This window comes from Manis javanica, chromosome 5, assembly GCF_040802235.1.
Source record: "Manis javanica isolate MJ-LG chromosome 5, MJ_LKY, whole genome shotgun sequence".
Taxonomy (NCBI): domain Eukaryota; kingdom Metazoa; phylum Chordata; class Mammalia; order Pholidota; family Manidae; genus Manis; species Manis javanica.
In genome coordinates, this window is record NC_133160.1 from 99,883,599 (window position 1) to 99,903,859 (window position 20,261).

Sequence of the window (20,261 nt, forward strand, 5' to 3'; positions counted from 1 at the left end):
TGAATATAAGAAAAAAACATAAATTTTATCAATAATGAACCTAGTCCTGTATTATCTTTAATATGGTGCAAAAATCAGTCTGGAACATCTTTTGATATGTAAAATAGCAAAATCAAAAATACCAAATCAATATCAAAAATCAATTTAATGTATAGCAAATAACTTGTATTTCTGGAATGAAAACCAACCTGATTGTCAATAAAAATCAGTGTATTATTACTTGCTTATAAATGTTTGATTCAAATGCTCTACTTTTGTGTCATTTAAATACTAGACTTACGTTTCATCCTAATGGTGTTAAAGTTCTGGTAAAATTCATTTGCAGTCATCAAGAGGAAACTATTAAAGAACTTTGTAGCCTAGGTGATCCTCGGAAAACTAGCCAAAGTGAAGCAGTTTTATTTAAAGGTACCATTTAGAACAAGCTGCTGGTCTGCAGTTCCAGGAGGAGGAGGGAACCCTGCCTGTTCCGCTAACTCCAGGGCAAGGCACGAAGAAAGCAGAACTGTTTTGCATCTGTGGAGAAAAATGGAGAGAAGGAGAACTCCACGATGGCCTGCTCTCCTACAATGTTTTGCTAGCCTAGCACCCCGAGTCGGGGGAGTGGGGTGGGGATCACGTGGGCAGAGCACCGAGCACCTGAGTAGACACCACCACTGCTCCGTAAATCGCCGCTAGTGAAACTCACGGACTTGCCAAGCTGCACTTGCCTGGTCGTTTTTTTTGGCCTGTCGGCTCACTCACTATTCGGGGAAGGGGTTTCTTTTATGTCTTCCCAGGAAATTCTCATAACAAACGTATGAAATTCGTCTCATGAAATAAGCTTTTGTAATAATAAAGTTTTCAAGCAAAGCAAACTTTTGAAATAAAATCTTTGAAAAGAACTTTATCTGATAGTGCTAATAAAAAAATCAATGAAGAAAATTATTTAGAAACTAAAATTAGAATTTTTAACATTAGCATATAATTGAAGTAACAGATCATTTCAGAAAAAAAATGTCATGGAACTTACCTAGTATAATGTATATGGAATATGACTGCAAATCAGTTTTATGTTTAACGTTTGGGAAACAACCTTTGTTAAAAGTAAAAAAAGAGAACTGCTTTTCAGAAATGACATTCTAATAGAGATGTCAACCTTTTTAACTTCATAAGGGAACAATGTTAAACTTGTTAAGCTGTAGATAATTTGAAAACTGATGAAAGATATTTTAGACATGAGAAATGTATTTAAAACAAAAATTAATAAGGGATCTATTACATGAGGAAACAGATTTTTGTAATTATGTGAAAATGAAATTTACATAACAAAATATATAAAGGTTTAATTAAGTTCCTGGATTTATTGTGCCTTGATTTTGGCCAAATGGTGTTTGCAAAGCTCTGTGAATTAATTAAATAAGACAGTTCTTTAAGAATTTTCATTAGATTTAGTTAATAATATATATATTAAATATTTGTAAATGCATGCATCATTTAAGGTCTGGAAAAAAATTGAACACAATCGCTGTTAATTCAGTAGAGCGTAATAGGTAACTCAGCAGGATGGCCATGTCATCATTGTTAATAGAAATTATCAACTTGCTGAGACCTCATGTCATCCAATGGCTCTAAATCTGATAGAGAAGTCTTGAAAGGAGGTTAAGGCACTTCCCTATACTAAGTCATCTCTCTGACAGAGACATCGTTTAGTTGGTGTCATTCGCCTCAGAAGAAAGGGCACACCAATAATTTGTAGAAATTAATGAACTGTTTAGGAATTATTAGAATAGTATGAATGGCTTGTGTTATGGTTTAAATTACTTGGCATGTAGTTTTATAATGCACTAGAAAACATGCATTAATATAGAATAAAAAGTAATGTATTTAAAACTTTTGATTTGTATATCGATTCATATATTAATTGATGTTAATAAATTAGTTGTTATATGTTTGAATATGGCCCTTGCCCTTTTCCACCCCATCCTCAGAATCAAGAAGCAGATTGACTGGTCTGTGTGTTCATGACCGTGGAGGAACCGCGATAAAAAATCACAACAGCTTTGCACATAGGATTTATTTCCAGGGGTTCAATATACCTTGGTAAAACTTTATTATAAATAGTAAAGTGTTATTTTGAATTGTATTATTATATTCTAATGAAATCAGGTCTCTGTCTCTTTACAAAGTGTTACATGTATGTATATTTAATGTAGACACAATAACATACATTTCACTTAATATCCTCCTTTTGAGAAGAACTGACAAAGCAGAGAATCACACACACACACACACACATGGAGGTGGGTGGAGGTATTTTAAGGTTCTAGGATCCTATTTGAGTGAGGGTACTTCAAGTCACAATTCTTTCTGTGCCTTCCAAGCCAGACAAGATCCTGTTTGTGTAAGAAGTAAAAACAAATCTAGATAAGAGGTAAAGTGTCAAGAAAAAAAAAAGGAGGTAAATGAAGAGCATTCAAGTCTAATATTCAGTCTAATTTTCTATTGCCTTTAGGGTCAAAAGAATTTCTGATAAATACCATTCATGCAAACTGAAAAAATGCTATTGCACACAAGAGAATATTAGAGAAAATATAAACATATTAGATAAAATTAGCAGGTTGGAATAAAAACTAAAAGATACAGAAAAAAACTTTAAACTCTGACAAATAGAAGAGAAAGTGAATAACAAAGTTATCAGAAAGAAAAAAAGACATTGAAAGGAATAAAGAACAATACATAGAAGTATTGAGTGAAAGTCTTTAGTTTTCTTGCATGCAAATCTTTGGCAATTCACACCTAATTCTGTGAAAATATATGAAATAATAAAAACTAAATTTTCTCTATTTTTGTGAAGTTTTGAGAAGACTCATTTGAAAGAAAATATAATTGAAAAATACATGAAATACTGAATGATGAAGACTAATGTGACTGTGTGTGTGCATAAAACTTCCCATTTCCTCTTAGCTAAAGTTATTTTAAAATTGTTTGAGAAGGAAAAAGGTGAGGAAATTTTACTCCAAAATGAAAGAAACAACCATTAAGTACCACACAAAGATCCTTGCCATCCAGTTGTCATACGAACCTTTTTACCGTGAATTTAATGGATGGGGTTCCTGCCAAGGCTGTTAAAAACTTGAAATGCTTGTTCAGCAAATAGAGTCGTTTCTGTTTTCTTTTCCTAGCTGTGATTGTTAACTGGAGTTCAATACTTGCATTCACACCTGTTTATTACATGGGATTTAGCTGGAGAAGTGCTGATAAGATCTCTGACCATAGAGTCAGTTACTCTCGGGTGATAAACTTCCTGGTTGATTGATGTGCTTTTATTTTTTAATTTAGCAATCTTTCTGTCTTCCTAGATGTTTTCTCTACCAAAAGGACTTCCACAGAACCTAGGTTTTTCCAGGCAATCTATCTTGTCTGGCACTTAAGGTCAGGCCTTTACTTTGTTCCTTAGGGTGCAGATTACTGTCTCTTTCCCTCAGTTAGGAAACAGACCAGAAGGGCATTTATTTAGGTGCAATACCATTTAAATCTTTATGAACTTCAGATTTTTAAAAATTGGATTCCTTTTTTCTCTTCTCCCAATATTATTACTCTTTTCCCTGCATTAAAACTCTTGACCTTGGTGGATCAAGGGCTTAGAGAAGCAAGGTCAGCAAGTATCAAGATCAACAGGTTCCTTACCAGGTGTTTCTTTTCTTTCCTTCTTCTTTAACTTTTTTTTTAATTAGATGTTTTGTGAGTGTTTTTAAAATTTTTCTTCCAGGCCTTTGAGGCATATGGAAAAGTCACAAATGGCAAATCCATAAATGAGGAATATTGCTCTTAAAACCAGAAACCTTCCTGTCTAGATTGATAAGATTAGTTTCCAGCTGATTCTGTGATATTAAATGAACACTTGCATGGTGATGTTCAGTACATATATAAAGATTTCCCGAGATTTAGTAGTTAAGTTGAAAAAGGCAATTTGGTGCAACAAAGATTTAAGATTACTTGGTGTTTTGCTCTGTTTTGTTTTCTTTACTAAATGTGTCATAATTTTATAGAGCAGGGTGCTTACAGAAAGTAATGTTCTTTCTCAAAAAAGAAAAAGCATTGATCACCACTAGGAAGAACTGGATATGCAAATGTATAGGGAATATAGTTTGCTTTTCTGTTTTAAATATCATCACTTTCTCTTCATATTAATTGAAGTAATATTTTAAAAGAATCTTACTTTAGGAACCCCATATGTACAATGCCAGTTAAAATAGCTCATCGAATTTATTGAATTATTTCACAGCAATTGTGCAATGAAATATTTTTATATATTCATAACATATGGTAGGGGGCAGTTTATTTCAATAACTGCATGATTGAATTTTTTCAGCATTCATAATATCTGTAATAGATTTTATAAAACAAAATTATATAAAATACCTTTTTCCTATATAGAGGATTTGACTAAAGCTGGTTGGATTTTTTTAACAAGTTTACAAAGCAGTTTTTCTTTCCTCCTTTCTAATCTATTATTTCAACTTAAATTCCTGTCCTTTGTGTCATTAGAATAATCCACAGTTATTCTACTTCAGAACATTTTAGAGACATCTACTGGAAAAGCACATTATTGCAAAATTTGTAAAATTGATTTATAAATTATTTTTCTATGGAAAAAATAATCCCCTGATGTTGTAAAAGAATAGCACTGAAGTGATTATCATGCTAGCTACATAACCAGGTTATTCCAAACCCTTGAGTCTCTGTAGAGGTTTCAAGAATGGATCAGCCATGCTGATTATTCTTGCCGTATTTGGGGCTGCTTGTCATATGAGACAGTGTGAAGAGTGTTGTCAAAGGAAACCTGACAATTTTCTCTCCTGTATAAGAATAAAAGACTGTTGACACATATATAAAATGTGATAAAAAAGGGAAGGGGGTTTTGGCATGTAATTAGATAGGAATCATAAGAGGGAAATGTGCAAAAAAAAAAAAAACACAGGATAGATGAGATAATGAATGTTTCAAGGAACAAAGGGACACAGTGGTTCTTGATACAACCAGTGCAAGAGTTGCACTAATAAAAAATTCAACAACTTTTATGTATTGCAATAAAAGAAAAGAGTAGGATGGCCAGAATTCAGAGGGAGCAACAGTAGTTCCTTTCGGAATCACAGTTAATATCAGAATTGATTGTATGACAACATGACACAGTGGGCATATCTTCTATCAGAAAGTGTTCCTACCTGATTTCAATAGAAAAAAGACCTTTCCACAGCAGCTTAATCAGCAAATACCTGAATTATGAGACTATGAGTTATAGTATTATGATAGTATCATTTTATATATATGGTATATATTATATATAGTATTATAACAGTAACTCATAGTCAGAATTGTTCTGGGACATTTTTATTAATGGAAATTCAAGGTAATGAGTCATAAATTCACTATTAAAGACATCCACAGGTTGCTTCCAGAACACTAGGTGTCATTAGACAATCAAAACTAAAATACTTGAATTCAATTTAAATATTTCATATGATACTTTGAACAAAAAGGAATTATAGTATGTAGAAGGTATTCAAAACTGTCAACTAGTCTTATTTCTTGTGCATATATTTATAATAATGGAATTCTGTTTTTTTCCTTGTAGGTGTATACAGTCCACATAGTGATTAATAATGAATTGGTCAGTACAAAAAGACAAAGCATGATGCAACCACAGTCCTCATCAGCTGGAGCCCATGACATTCTTTGACATATAGACTTCACTTCCTGCCACATATCTACATTCAGCCCCTTATATACAATTAGGTATGTAATGACATTCTAAATTTCTAGAAAAGTATACTACGAACAGACACTTGAATCTTTAAGAAACAATAATGGAATTACTATTCTTAAGATATCCTTCTTTATATAAGAAGATAAATATAAAAATATATCTTAGAAATAGAATTTCTAAATAATGTCCAGAACTTTTAATCATCTGCCATATACAGACTCTAAATTAATGTTTTACCTCTGTGAGTATATCTGTGCACCTCACGGAAATCAGAAGTCCTTGGAAAGAAGGATAACATTGGGATTTTTAAAGAATATGCTAAATTACTGTGTTTCTAGATATTTTTGGTATATATGATATTTTGTTTAAAAGCTTATTTTATCTGATTATAAATAAAATGCATATTTGCATATTTATGCTATACTCTGAAATGTATTACATTTTTATAACAACTCTGAAATTTAAGCCAGTCCTAGGACAAACAGCATTACAGTGAAATCTGCCTACGGATTCTCACTGAAAGGGCTGAAAGAACCCTATATAATATCCCTAACTAGACTGCAAGTTTATAGAGTTTTTGTCTTACAACTTCCTTTTTCTTGATGTGAATCATTATGGTTTCTGCACACTTACATTAATTTTTAATCACAGTCTCTTATACTGCTGATTGAATTCCCTATCACTGCTTAATGGCCTTTCTTGTAATATTTGTTCATTTAAAATATGTATGCTGATGCCATATCTTATTTTTCAAAGGAGACCTGTTTAAAGCCAAAAGCAAAATAATAGTCATGTGGTTGTTAGGCCACAGCAGGTTACCATGTGTCTGATCAGCCCTGCCATTTGAAAATCCTTAGAATCTCAGTTGAAAAATATGGCTCCTTTAAGATATAAAAGAAGCAGAATTATTCATGCCATGCAATTTTTAAGAATTCAGCTATTCCTTAAATTGAATTTCATTCATAGACACAATATCATTTCAAATAATTGAACTGGAACAAAAGTAGAGGGTAATGTTATTTTTACATAGGGTCACTTCTAATCAAAATTTGCTTAAATATATAAAATTGGGATCTTTGATATTTTAATAAGGCATGCCTTTCTAGTGTACAGTTAAGAAAAAGTAATATATTTGGTCAGATTTCTATGTATTCATCATGTAAATCCAACATAAAAATGAGGGTAGAAGTTAAAGGCTGGCTTATGAGATTTTAGCATGCTATAATAACTGCCAAGTTAGGAAGCTATAAAAAGGTAATGATCCTAATAGTTTGGCTGCATGTAGATTACCTTTGCTTCAAAAGGGAAAATGCAAATTTTTCTTCACTGGAATTAATTTCTTATTTTTCAGAAGTTTTATGCTTCTAATTGTTATTATGACATTAACATCAGAATTATGAAATTAATATTAAAACATACCTTTTAGCTGACATTTTGCTCCACTGAATCCAGGGCAGCATTTCCATTCCAATGAGGTAACAATTTTATGTTGCATCCTATAGACAGGATTTGATATCTTCTGCAATCTACAAAGAAGAGCAATTGGGGGAAAATACTTATCTCACATTAAATTATCAATTGGAATGATGAATGCAATGTGTTTGAGACAATGCCTGAAGTATAATAAGCATTAAGTAAGTATTATCTGTTACTATTATTATCTTCATCATCACTGTTATTGTCAAACTTAGATTTCTTTAAATAGATTACAAAAAGCATTAAGGGTTATACTGTTTGGTATTTTAAATTTATTCCTATCCTTACATTCTTCTGAAGATACTAAAGCTTTTTCCTTGATAATCCTTTTCATTAAGAATGTTATTATTACTACTCATATCATTATATTTAAAATGATCTATTTTCCTCCACATTAATATAAAGAACTTAAAACAAATTGCATATTAGTGATCCTATTGAAATTATAACTACTATGAATTTCAACCTGTACTTTCTCAGCTCTCAAGTTTTAAAATTATATTATATATTACTTCTTTAATATAGTATATCTGTCTCAGAGACAGAGTGAAGGAGAGAGAAGTGAGAGATGGAAGAAAGAGAGAAAGGGATCTACAATGAGAAAATACTATTTCTGAGAAGAAATCATGGAAGAAAAAGAAGAAATCTTAACATTTCAACATAACAATCAATCAATAGAGAATGGTATTAAATTGTAGGCTCTATATATTTAAATGTAAATATAAATACAATGTTTATTATTATTATTATTCCTCTATTATCCTTGTAATTATACTGTGTTATCATCACCCCTCTAATGCCCATATTATTCTTATGCTGATGATTTCAATATTTAGCTAATATTCATCAAATGGGTCTATGAAATGGGTACGTGTGATCTTGTTTAATCCTCACATTATTTCTATGAAGAGAGTATTATTATTATTCTGATTTGCTGATGACCTGATGAACAGAGAGCTAAAATAAATTGTCCCCTGCTGTTATCCAAAGTTTGTTGCAAACGACTATATGGAGACAACAGTGATCACTTCCATGGATAAACTCTGATTATGTGGAGGAAATGCATTATATGGGCCTTAGATGACTTGGGATTCAGTTCTTGATATATTTTAGTATGTGTGAGGTTATTCCAGAATTTTAAAATGAGCTATACATATCCTTCCATCTCCAAAAGTAAACTAATTATTCATCTATGTTTATTTCAGTAAATAATCCCATCCAGTGAAATATCATCTCCAGTCCAGCAGCTAAAGTTAAACAGAAATAAGGCAGTTTGTAAAAGGACTCTTTGGAGTTTGTTAGGGTGAACTGAAGCAGTTAGTTGCACTATTATCAGAGTAAATACTGCTGCTTTGGCAAACTGGCTCCTTGTGGTATGTGGCTCAAACATAGTAAAAGAAAAAGTAACAAACATTGCATACATACTGAAATACTGAATGAATGGCTAGACTTATTCAGAGGTAGAGAAAGACAAGAGTTGAGAATAAAGATACATATTTCTGGTTTGTTTAAAGAGAAAAAAAAACCTCACCTTGAACTCAGAAGGGTGTTATGGTAGGGGTTGCTGAGGTAATATTTTCATTACTAAAGACTTAATAATATTTTCTTTGTATCTCTTGTCAACAAAGAAATTGTCATAAAGGGAGTAAATGCCTAAAACAGAACTGGAGCTCAGCTCTCCCAAATCTCTAAGATGTGCTTAGCTCTCTGGGCCGTGAACATTAGCTTTTCCTCAGGAACTAAGAAACACCTTGATTCTATGTATCCTTACTGCACTCTGTTCCAGATTGCCAAAATGTCAGACCCATTGCCTGAGTTATTTGTATCACAATTTGCATCACATTAGCCATCATGGCCTGAATAACAATTCTAGTTTTTATTACAGGCCCTTTTGAAACACCTGCAGCTGAGCTACTGTGACTGTTATGAATTCAGAGAACCTATTAAATACTCAGCCCCACATTTTAGGACAATTATATAAGATTTAAAAAAATGAAACCTAAATGTGTCATTAAAATACACACAAGAAGAAAGGGCGCACTTAGCTGCTTTACCATGAATAATTGCAATTAGTGGCTTGCCAAGTTTTGGACTTCTCCATGACCTAGCATGAAAGGGGAATTATCAATAAACCTTTAAAATTGTGTATAAATTTCATAATTAATTAAAAGACAGCATTTTGATCAGGTTATAGAATAAAAAGTGATAGTAAAAATAGAAACAAGCATGAGAATGAACATTTTTTGAAGACTCATGAAGTACAAGACACTAGGTTAAGTAAATGATTGCATTATCTCACATATTTGAAAAACACCCATATGAGGCCAGTATTATTAATATTTTATTTTAAACTTACTCAAGGTCATACATCTATTTCAGTGTGGTAATCCAACCCTTATCCTACTATACAAATGTAACTCAGATGATAAACTTTATGTGTTTCAGGCCATACATGATTACAAGGCAAGCAGTGGCTATTTTCAAGAAACATTATGTACCTCTGGGGACAGGATCCACCAGTCCAGCCACAGGGCCCCCTCCCATTTGGAACATAAGATGCTTGATTCTCCAGTATCACTGTGGGAGATAATCTGGTATGTACATAAGCACACCAATTCCTAAAGAAAAGATAATTTTTGTTAGAAAAAAAATCATTGTTAAAAAGAATTATTTTCATTAAAATTATTTTTATACACCTGTATCTATTACTGCTAGTATTATAGACCAGATATCTTGAAAAACTGATATACAGCTTTAAAGTATATAAGTGAAAGAAAACATACTTGTTACTGCATTTCTGTACTCTTGGGAAGTAAGTAAACATGACAGGATCAAAGTAAATTAAGAATAAAACAGAGTTAAAACCAGAACCTGTATTATTTAGCTGTAAACTAAGTCAAAATCCAAGATTGCCCTTAATGGCAAACATCGATATTAGTACTGAGATTGGATACAAACATAGGTGCATTACTTCTGTTGAACAAGACAAAAGTAAATAAGTAAATGGTGTAAAGAACAAAAACAAAAAAAGGAAAAAATAACTGTTATTAGCAGTAGATAATTATAAATAAAGAAAATATGAGATAGTATAGTTGTGAATGATTATCATTAATAAGAGTTTAGCAATGTAAAGATCAATATGAAATTTTTTTAATTAATAAAAAAGTTCACCCATGTGATTAATATCAGTTACATTCCATGTACTAACAACAAATTCAAAAAAGGCACCATTTACAATAGCAAAAATGACATTTTCTTGTTGAATTCAACAAAAGAAATATAAGATTTAATAATATTTTTAAGCTACATTAAAAAGGCTGAACAAAATCTAATAAATCATGTTAATTAATGAGAAAAGCCAATATAAATATCAATTCTCAAACTAATCTACAGATTCAATGCATTTTTAAATCAAACATTAGTTTGATGAAAGTTTAATAAGCTTATTCTATAATTACCTTATGTAATAAACTAAAACACAAATTTTAGAAGTTTCTGGCTCTGGCCAAAGAAGAGCATCAGATTTATCTTCCCTTAGTAAAAAGTATAAAGCTGCACAAGATATATAAAGCAGTACTTTTCAGATGTTGGACAACAGAGAATGCAATTATATGATTCTTGAGAGAAGGAGATGTAATGTGAACACTACACTCAATCTAGTTTTGTCCCTGGGAACGATTTTTAAACTGCATTACTGGAGGGGTGGACCCCAAAGAGAGAGAACACTGGGTGAAGGGAACAGATCAGGTTTGAGGGCTGCTGAGGTGGTTAGAATTTGTGGAAAAAGTTAATAAAATGAAGTGGCTGGAGAGAGATGTCTTTGTAAAAGTCAACCTAGGGGTCCCCTTGAGTCTTAGTCTGAATACTGTACTGTGCTTGCAACGAGTAGTCTTTACAAGAGAACAAGTTGGCAAGCTGCAGGAGCTGAATGGAGATCCCAGATACCACCCAGTGGCGGAGACTTCTGACCAGCTAGAAAGGAGAGTTCTCACTTAACACCCCTCAGCATTCACCTGATACCTAAGAATGGCAGCATCTATTATGACAAGGCTAATCTAGACACGCTGTAATAGAGCCTTAAAAAAAATCCTTCATATAAATAACTGCGTGCCTGAACAGAAGCTACTGCTTTTTAATGGAAGAAAACAAAATCCAGACTCTTCCATAACATAGCATCCACAATGCCTGGCATAAATAGACAAACAACAAAAAAGCACCCAGATAAGTGAGAAGCAGGAAAATGGGACCAATATCTGAGTAAAACTCCAGTAAGTAGAAACAAATAAAACTAAAGGTGGCATAGATTTTGAATTAACAATTGATGACTTTAAAATAGTAATTGTAAATATGTAAATTGTTCAAGATTGTAAAGGAAAAGATGAGCATAGTGAATAAACTTGGAAAATCTAAAAAAAAAGGGAACCCCTTAAATAGAACAATAAACAGAATGTATGACACTTTCTCTTGAGATCAGTAACAAACAAGATGTCTGCTCTTGTAACTTGTATTTGATGTTTTACTGGAGGCTCTAGTCAGGGAAATGGGGAAGAACAAGAAATTAAAGATAGCCACATTGGAAAGGAAGAAATAAAACTATATTCACATATATATTCATAGATTTGTATATTCTTGTATGTAGAAAATTCTAAGGAATCCATAAAAACAACTAGAAAAGCTAATAAGGAAGTACAACAAGGTTGCAATATACAAAAAGCAACTATATTTCAACATACTAGCAATGGACTATTCAAAATGAAATTATAATAATTCCATTTGCAATAGCATCAAAAATGATCACAGACTCAGGAATAAATTTAACAAAATACAAAATTTCAAAATGTCATTGAAAGAAATTAAAGACAAATAAATGGAAAGTGCTCATTGATTGGAAGACTTAAAATTGCTAGGATGATAATACTTCTCAAACTGACTTGCAACTTCAACACAATCCTGATCAAAATCCCAGCTTTCTTTTTGTAGAAATTTAAAGTTGTTCCTAAAATTCATGTGGAAATTCAAGGAACTCAGAATAGCAAAGACTGAAAACAACAACAAAAAAGGGAGGTTGCATTAACTCATGCTGTAAAAGCTTACTACAATTTTGAGGCTTACTACAAAGCCAAACGGTCATTAAGACCATATTTGACCAGCATATGGACATAAATATATATCAATGGAATAGAATTTAGAGTCCAGAAATAAGACTTTACATTTGTGGCCAATTGATTTTTTACAAGGGTGCCGAGCAACTCAATGGGAAAGAATATTCTTTGCAACAAGTGATGATAAGGCAACTGGATATCCACATGCAAACAAATGAAATTACACCCCCTACCTCATACCAAACTAAGATCACGATGCAATAATATTTCATACCCCAAAATAAGCAAATGTTGAGGATTTCACAATTCCATGTGTTCAGAGGATATAGAGAACTGAAATCTCTTAGGTACTGTTAGGGGAAGTAAAAATTGGTATGACTTTGAGAAAACAGTTGGTTAGTATCATCTATAAATGAACTGCATATACTCTCTTATCCAGTGGGTTTCACTTCTAGATATATACTTTAGAGAAACTATTGTGTATGTGTACCAGGAATCATGTACCTAAATATTTATAGCAGGAAGCATTTCTCATAATTACCAAAACCTGAAAGTAACTCAAATGTCCACTCACTATAGAATGGAGAAATACATTCTGAACTACTTACACAATTGTTAGTACTCACCAGTAAAAAGGAATGAACTGTAATATTATCCAATAACCCAAATTTAATTTATACCAACTTGTGTGATACAAAGAAATTCAGAAGCAATACAGTACAATGCTTTTTTTCTTATATAAAGCTAAAAAATAAAAGTGAATGATATATTACTTAGGGATACATATATATTTAGTAAAATAATATTTAATAATGCATCTATTTTATATATATATATCAAATGTAGCATACCTTAAAGTATTATGATTCAGAATAACATTAATAAATCTTGTTTTATAGACTCAGCTGACTGTAGTTCTGATCCCCATGTCTTACCAATTAGACCATATTGTACACATAACTTTCTCAACCCAGTTTCTAAAAAGTTATTTATATCCATCTATGTATGCTTATTTTCTTGGACATATAAAATAGTATAAGAATATGAATCAACTGTGCTCCAGTGAAGCTGAGAAACTTTAACATCAAAGTCATGTACCACAAACATGTCATAAGACAAAAATAGCTATTATTAAAATACCTGTTTTTAGATGACATCCTGGTAGAAGCCATTCAAAATTATAAAGATATTTAAAGATACTACCTCAAGGAATTTTCAATTGAAAATATACATTAATGCTACAAGTGGAGTTGTGGGGAATGGAGTAAGAATTAAATATTAACTATTAAATAGGTGCAGACACAAAACATTAATTATTTGCAATTGCAGAAAAATGTTATTAAGCATAAACCGTATGGGAAAGTAAATTATCTGGCACAACTGAATGAAACATAGTTGCTATACATAGAAGTCTGGAAAATGTTTTTATTGTATTTGTCATATGTAACACAAATCAATTCTCTAATTTTAAAGGTAGATAGTAAAATATATAGACACTGTTTAGGAAAAGAAGCATTGGCAATCCTGGTTTTAATACCAGTTATTTTATCATAAAACATACCGTGCCAAACTATTGAAAGTCCTTAATAAATTATGGGTTAATTGCATGATTGGATTATATTACGATTTTTCTTCTCCTTACTTTTCTATCATTCTTTTTCTATTGTGACTATATATATATATATATATATATATATATATATATATATATATATATATGTATGTGTGTATCTTCTTATATTTGCTTCATATTTTTCCCTCTTAATTGTGACTTAGTTTACTTAAAAAATAATGCAAAAATCAACTTAAGTGACAAAGTCCAAAGAGGGAACATATTTTTCCTTAGTAGAGACACTGAAGTTAGTAGACATCTGCGTTGGAATATTTAGGCTTCTTAGGACCAAAAAATGTTCTGCAAGTAAAGCTGACTCAGTCATTCATCTGTCTAAGATAAATTGAGCACCATATAGCTTGTTGTCCAAGGTTCTTTTGAATGAGAACTTTAAAAATTCATTTTCGTAAAGACAAAAAGACACTTTGGCATGTTTTGTTAAAGCATGGTGATATTTGGAAAGATAATGAAAGATTTAAAATCAAGAGGACCATAGTAAAGGCATTTTTTTTTAATTGGTTGGATTCTTCATGCAAATCCACTGATTATCCTAATTACAGAGAAGCACACAACAGAAGCACTTAAATTGTTTCAGTTTCATTGGAGGGTAGAATTTGAGGCAGGAAAAAAAGTACCACCACCACCACCATCTCTACATACTCTGGGTTTTGAAAAAAGAGATAGATAGATGTTAGGTAGATATTGACTGTGAGGATAAATCAAAATGTCATCTGTAGAGATCTTTTAAAATCTTAAGTAGTAATACAGTCTCATGACTAAAATAGTTGAGTGGGCAAAAAGCAGATCAGCAGATTGTCACGGACCAGCAGTCTTTGATCCAATACAAACTGAAAGGACTCTCCACAGCCAAAGAGCCCCTGGTTTGACTGGTAATTAGGTTTATGCTACTGATGAAATAAGCTCATTAAGGGACGTTAAAAATGTAAATATAATTTTAAAAGAAAATTATTGTCCAAGGTTCTTGTTTAAAAATAGAATATTAAGCATGATGTAGTGGTGACAGGCAGTATAAGGGCAGATGTAAAGATCCCAGAAAAGCATTTTGCTTGTTTAAAAGTTCTTTGTACCTTCCCAGACCCATTGTGGTGGGTGGAGGACAGTTACTTAAAGTGTTTAGCTTTCCTTGGGGCCACACCCTCCAAGCAGAGGACTGCATTTGGGATTCTCTTCAACAGTAAAACACTGTTCTTTTTGTGCAGCAACATGTACTGAAATAAGCATATATTCATTCTTGGATTTTCCAAATTAATAGGTGAAAGTTTTGTTCTAAGGAAAAGCAGACATCTTCAGTTATTTATGACCATAAGCCTAGTTTGTAGACCATACAAAACAGAAGGCAGGAGAAGGATTCCCTTTTGATTTATACAAATTGAAATGTTATGGATAACGAACTAAGCATTTTAAATAATCTACTGTACTTTGAAATGTTTTGGAAACCCAGTCTTCCAGGAAACTAGTGCAAAGATAAAACTAAAAATGAAAATGCATTAATGTGTCACTTGCTCCTTGAGGTGCAGCCTGACCTAGCCAGGGCGCAGTCACATCCATTCTTATTCTGAACTGAAAGCAGGCTCAAGCAACAAAGGATTCATGGAAATAGTGACCACCATGCATATTTTCCTTAAGAAATAAGAGACAACAATCTTTACTCACACTGTTCATCTGTACTAGTCCTTAGAACTCAGATTCACAAATTGCTTGTCACCCTGATGGTAAAAGGCTGAATATTTAAGCTTTTGTGTTAACTGTGACTTGAATTAACACCATAGCATGACCATAGCAGGCCCTGAGGACATTCTCTAGAAAATCAAGGTAAACCAGCAAATCCCACCATAAACTAGCCAGTGGTATGTACTTTTCTCTCAGAAATTAGAGCAGATTTTACATTTTGGGAGACTTTATGGATTGAAGAACCTTTATGACTTTGCTTCCTATTATTCCTTATTGAGATAAACTTGATTCAAAGAGGAACAAGAAAGAAGTGAAACAAAACAAGGCAGACATGGTTACTTGTGAAAATTAACACACTCTTCATGGAGAGGATTATCCAGGAACTCTCCCATCAGCCTCACATACCTCCCCTAACACTCACCAGTGTACCTCTGACTTGCAAAAGTGTAAGATCTCCAATAACCATTTCCTTACCTTGTTCCTAAAGGTACAAATTACAAATAATAACAATATATTCATGTATCATAAATTCATAAATGCCTCAGGGAAAGGACTGTTTCCCATGGGATTTAATTTAGAGAGAAATATACTGATTAATACTTCATAAGAGAATAATTCATTTATGCTGTCACTAACTTATCTTATGAGAAACACTGCTGTCTTAATTATATGACTATGTTTGCATGGAAATACATCCCAACAAAAACTTACTGGAGCTAAGTTTGAGAATTACTAACAGCCAAATTATGAAATTACAGTATAGAACACTACTGTATACCAACCCCCTCAAGTGTATAGCAATTAAATCCCCACAAATTCAATGATAGTGAGATAAACATATTTTTAATAAATCAGATAGTCACATGCTTTCATTGACAAGTGTTCACTACTTTCATACATCCAACCATTCTTTTTTTGTCAACTCTCTGATATATGTAGTCAATTCCTTCTCTTTCTTTGTTTGTATAAATTAGTAAAAAATAATTTGAGGAAAATAAAATTTTAAAGGCAAGATTATATCCTAACAAACCTAATTTCATTGATGTCTATAATTAGGGAGAAAAACATTCAAATAAAGCTTCATTTAGTTTAGTGGCTCAGTTGAACCTAGGTCCCTGAGGGTAAATATGTATTCTAAGTTTATAAAAAGAATATTTCAGATAGCTCCCCCAATTAGGGTAAATATTCTCCCTCATATACTAATCTTAATTTAAAAGCATTGCTAAAATATCACGGATAATGATAGCCAAAAGGTGGAAACACCCAAGTGTTCATAAACAGATGAATAGAAAAATAAAATGTGATATATAGATTTACAGATCTCTATCACCCGTCTATCTACCGACCTGCCATGGAATATTACTCAGCCTTAAAAGGAAGGAAATTCTTTCACATGCTACAGTATGGATGGATGAACCTTGAAGACATTATGCTAAGTGAAATAAATCAGTCATAAAGGACAAATATATGATTCCACTTAGTGAGGTACCTAGAGTAGCTGAATTCATAGACATAGAAAGTAGAATGGTGGCTGTCAGGGTCTGAGGGGAGGGAGGAAGGGGGAGTTACTGTTTAAAGGCTGCAGAGCTTCAGTTTGGGAAGACGAAAATGTTCTGTGAATGGGTGGTGGTGCTCACTGCATAACGATGCAGATGTGCGTTATGTCGCAGGACTGTACACTTAAAAATGGTTAAAATCTAAGTTTTATGTTTTCTTCACTACAATAAAACAAATACATTCATAGTGAAAAAATTGTCATGGGAAGCTATAAATAATTTAGCATACCTCTCGCCAAAATAAAGGGAGTTGAAGAAGAAAAAGAGGAAGAAGCATAGGAGGAAATGAAAAGAGAGAAGGGGCAAAAGAAAGCAGAAAAGGGAAAAGAAGGGAAGTGGGGTTTCTCTCAATTTCACACCATTATAAAAATTTTGTATACATTATTTTTTACTAACTTATACGAAAAAAGAAAGAGAATGAATTGACTGCACATGTCATAGAGTTGACAAAAAAATGAACAGTTGGATTTATAAAAGTAGTAAATGCTTGTCAACTGTTTTATCTGACTCTGTAAATCAGATTTAGGTCATTTCTGATCATGGACTGCCTCCTGAACAAGATTTTCATTCTCTACTTTTACTCCACACGTGGAGGCAAATGACAAAGACAGTGCATTTCTGTCTGGAGTTGTTATTTGTTTTCTTGTTTCTACTGTAGAATTAGACAGAAGCGTAAGAGCAGGGGTGTGGATACCTGCATAAGTGACACAAAATAATAAAGAAAAATTTTCCCTGAATAGAGAGTCATGTAACATAGCTGTGACTTGATGTTGGAACCAGACTACCTGCTTTTAACTCTTGACTCTAAAATGTATTAGCCATTAGATTGTTCACTAAATGTGGCTTTCTTGTCTATACAAAAGGTATAATAATACTACCTATCTCACAGGATTGTTGTGAGACTAAATGAGTTAATATATGTAAAATGTTTGCTGATGATGATAACGATTCCGTGATTCAGAGAGTTCTGTAGAATTTTTTATGAAGGGAATTTCTACCTATCTATCAGCCATCTATTCATCTATCGTCTATCTATGTATCTCCCAATCTTTTTTGCCTCATATGCAAATATAGAAAAATGGCTTCTTTTTTTGCTTCTTTAATGATCTGATAAATGCATCTAAACCATAATTGCTTATATATAACAGGTCACTAATAATTTCCAGAAAACTATTATATTCAATTCATTAATGAAGCTTAGCTCTCAGAAGAAATATATTCAAAATGTCTCTATAGTCTTAAGAAGTTATGAACATAAATACTTCCCAAATGTCATGAAATCTCTATTTATGAGAATCTTTATTTTTTCAATCAAGCTAAAAAAGGAAGACCTTTATCAAATTACTAACCTGAGACACTACAATTTACATGTAGTTCACCAGTCATAAATGAGAAAGTAGTCTGAAGGAAATAGACACAACGTGAAAGAAGAAAGAATAGAAATCAGAAGTAAGTGTTGAGAGTTAGTAAAAAGATTCTTGACATGTAAGTCACACATAAATAAAGCATTACACTTTTTATATTAAGTTCTGGCTTATAGTCCAAAAGAAAAATTCAACTTGAAACTAATTTCGTTATGAAAATGAGTATTTTCAAGCAAAAAAATAATTATTTGTTTGTAATTCATTTTATTTTAGTGTACTTCTATATAGTCCATCCTTTTAAAAAAATTTTGCATAATACTTAAACTTGGATAGAAGTATTCATTTTCCAAAATACCATGTAAATAAATATTTGAAACATTTTAAAAGGTAATCATGCAAAGCTCAGATCATGCAGAATTTCTGATACTTTAATTTTCTGGTTAATTTAGGTTTTAAGAAGAAACCCCTTGTTATCTATAACAGCATTTGTAATTAAAGTCTTTTGCCAGGAACCAGTAATTTGCCTTCCATCGTGGGCATAGTGTGGTGAATGTAATTGAGTTTTTAATGACAGATGACTGTACAGAGTCACAAATCATCATGTATTTACGATATTCTGAGTATAAAATTTTAGAAGAATGAGATGAATGTGTCCTCATCTCAGGATATGCATGGAGATTACTTTCTAGATCCAACCTATTTTTCACGTTTAAAACCAATGTTAGTACTTTTGTAAGAGGTACATTGAATTAACTATGTATAACATATTTTTATAAATAAAATTTCTTAAAGTTACTTTAATATAACTTTTTTCATAAATTTGTTTTATTTTACCTAATTTAATTTTTTGGTTTCTTTTCCCCACACTGTCTTCAGTTTATTCAGGGATATTGTAAACTGTTTCTGTTCCAGTAGGTGTCATGCTTTCCCAGCATGCGGATCACAAAGCCACTGGAAAGGCAGGCTACTGAAAGCTGTGATAACCTAGCTCTGGTCTTCACTCAGTAATTCCTGTAAACTGACTCTTTTAGCATTTCCCCCTAAATAATAACTTAAAATTAATCTCATATTAAAAAGAGCAGAGTTATGGAAATACAAAAATGTCTTGTTTAATCACCTGGACTATATATAAGCACTTGGTAAATTACAGCATGTATAATATAATATGTATTTACATAGTTGGCTGTAATTTAGGGAGTAAAAATATCAACAGAATGAAATGAAAGGAAATGATTAATGAGAAAAAATTGAGATAAAGAATATACTTTATTAGTTTTCAGTGACAGTAATGTAGTAGATGCATTCATTTCCCAAGGAAATTTAAAAAATACTCTTTAATACAAAGGTGTATTTCTCTTTGAAATTTTTTAGCATATGACAATAATTCGTTTGGATGTTATTGGGCCTGATAATAACTTGGAAAACTGATAAATTGAATGTTACCCCCCCAAATTCAGACATTGAAATCCAAAAACCCAATATGATAGTATTAACAGGTGTGGGGTGGGTGCTTTGGGAGATGATTAGGCCATGAGGGCAGTGCCCTCATGATGGGATTAGTGATCTTACAGATGTATATGAGGTCCTAGAGAGATCCCTCAGCTCTTCTGCCATGTCAGGATATAATGAGGTATCTGGAACCCAGAAAAGGCCCTTCACCAGACCATGCTAGCAACCTGATCTTGGACTTACAGCTTCCAGGTCTGTGGC

General features: G+C 32.3%; 1 protein-coding gene across 1 annotated transcript in view; it reads right to left on the bottom strand.

Moving 5' to 3' along the window:
- MMRN1 (multimerin 1) overlaps window positions 1–20,261 on the bottom strand; it is a 63,185-nt gene that overhangs the window by 36,107 nt on the left and 6,817 nt on the right. Inside the window, exons 2-3 of the mRNA XM_073237301.1 lie at window positions 9,724–9,843; window positions 7,169–7,275 (exon numbers count right to left, since the gene is read on the bottom strand). Coding sequence (XP_073093402.1) covers window positions 7,169–7,275; window positions 9,724–9,843 — 227 coding nt within the window. The remainder of the gene's footprint in view (window positions 1–7,168; window positions 7,276–9,723; window positions 9,844–20,261) is intronic.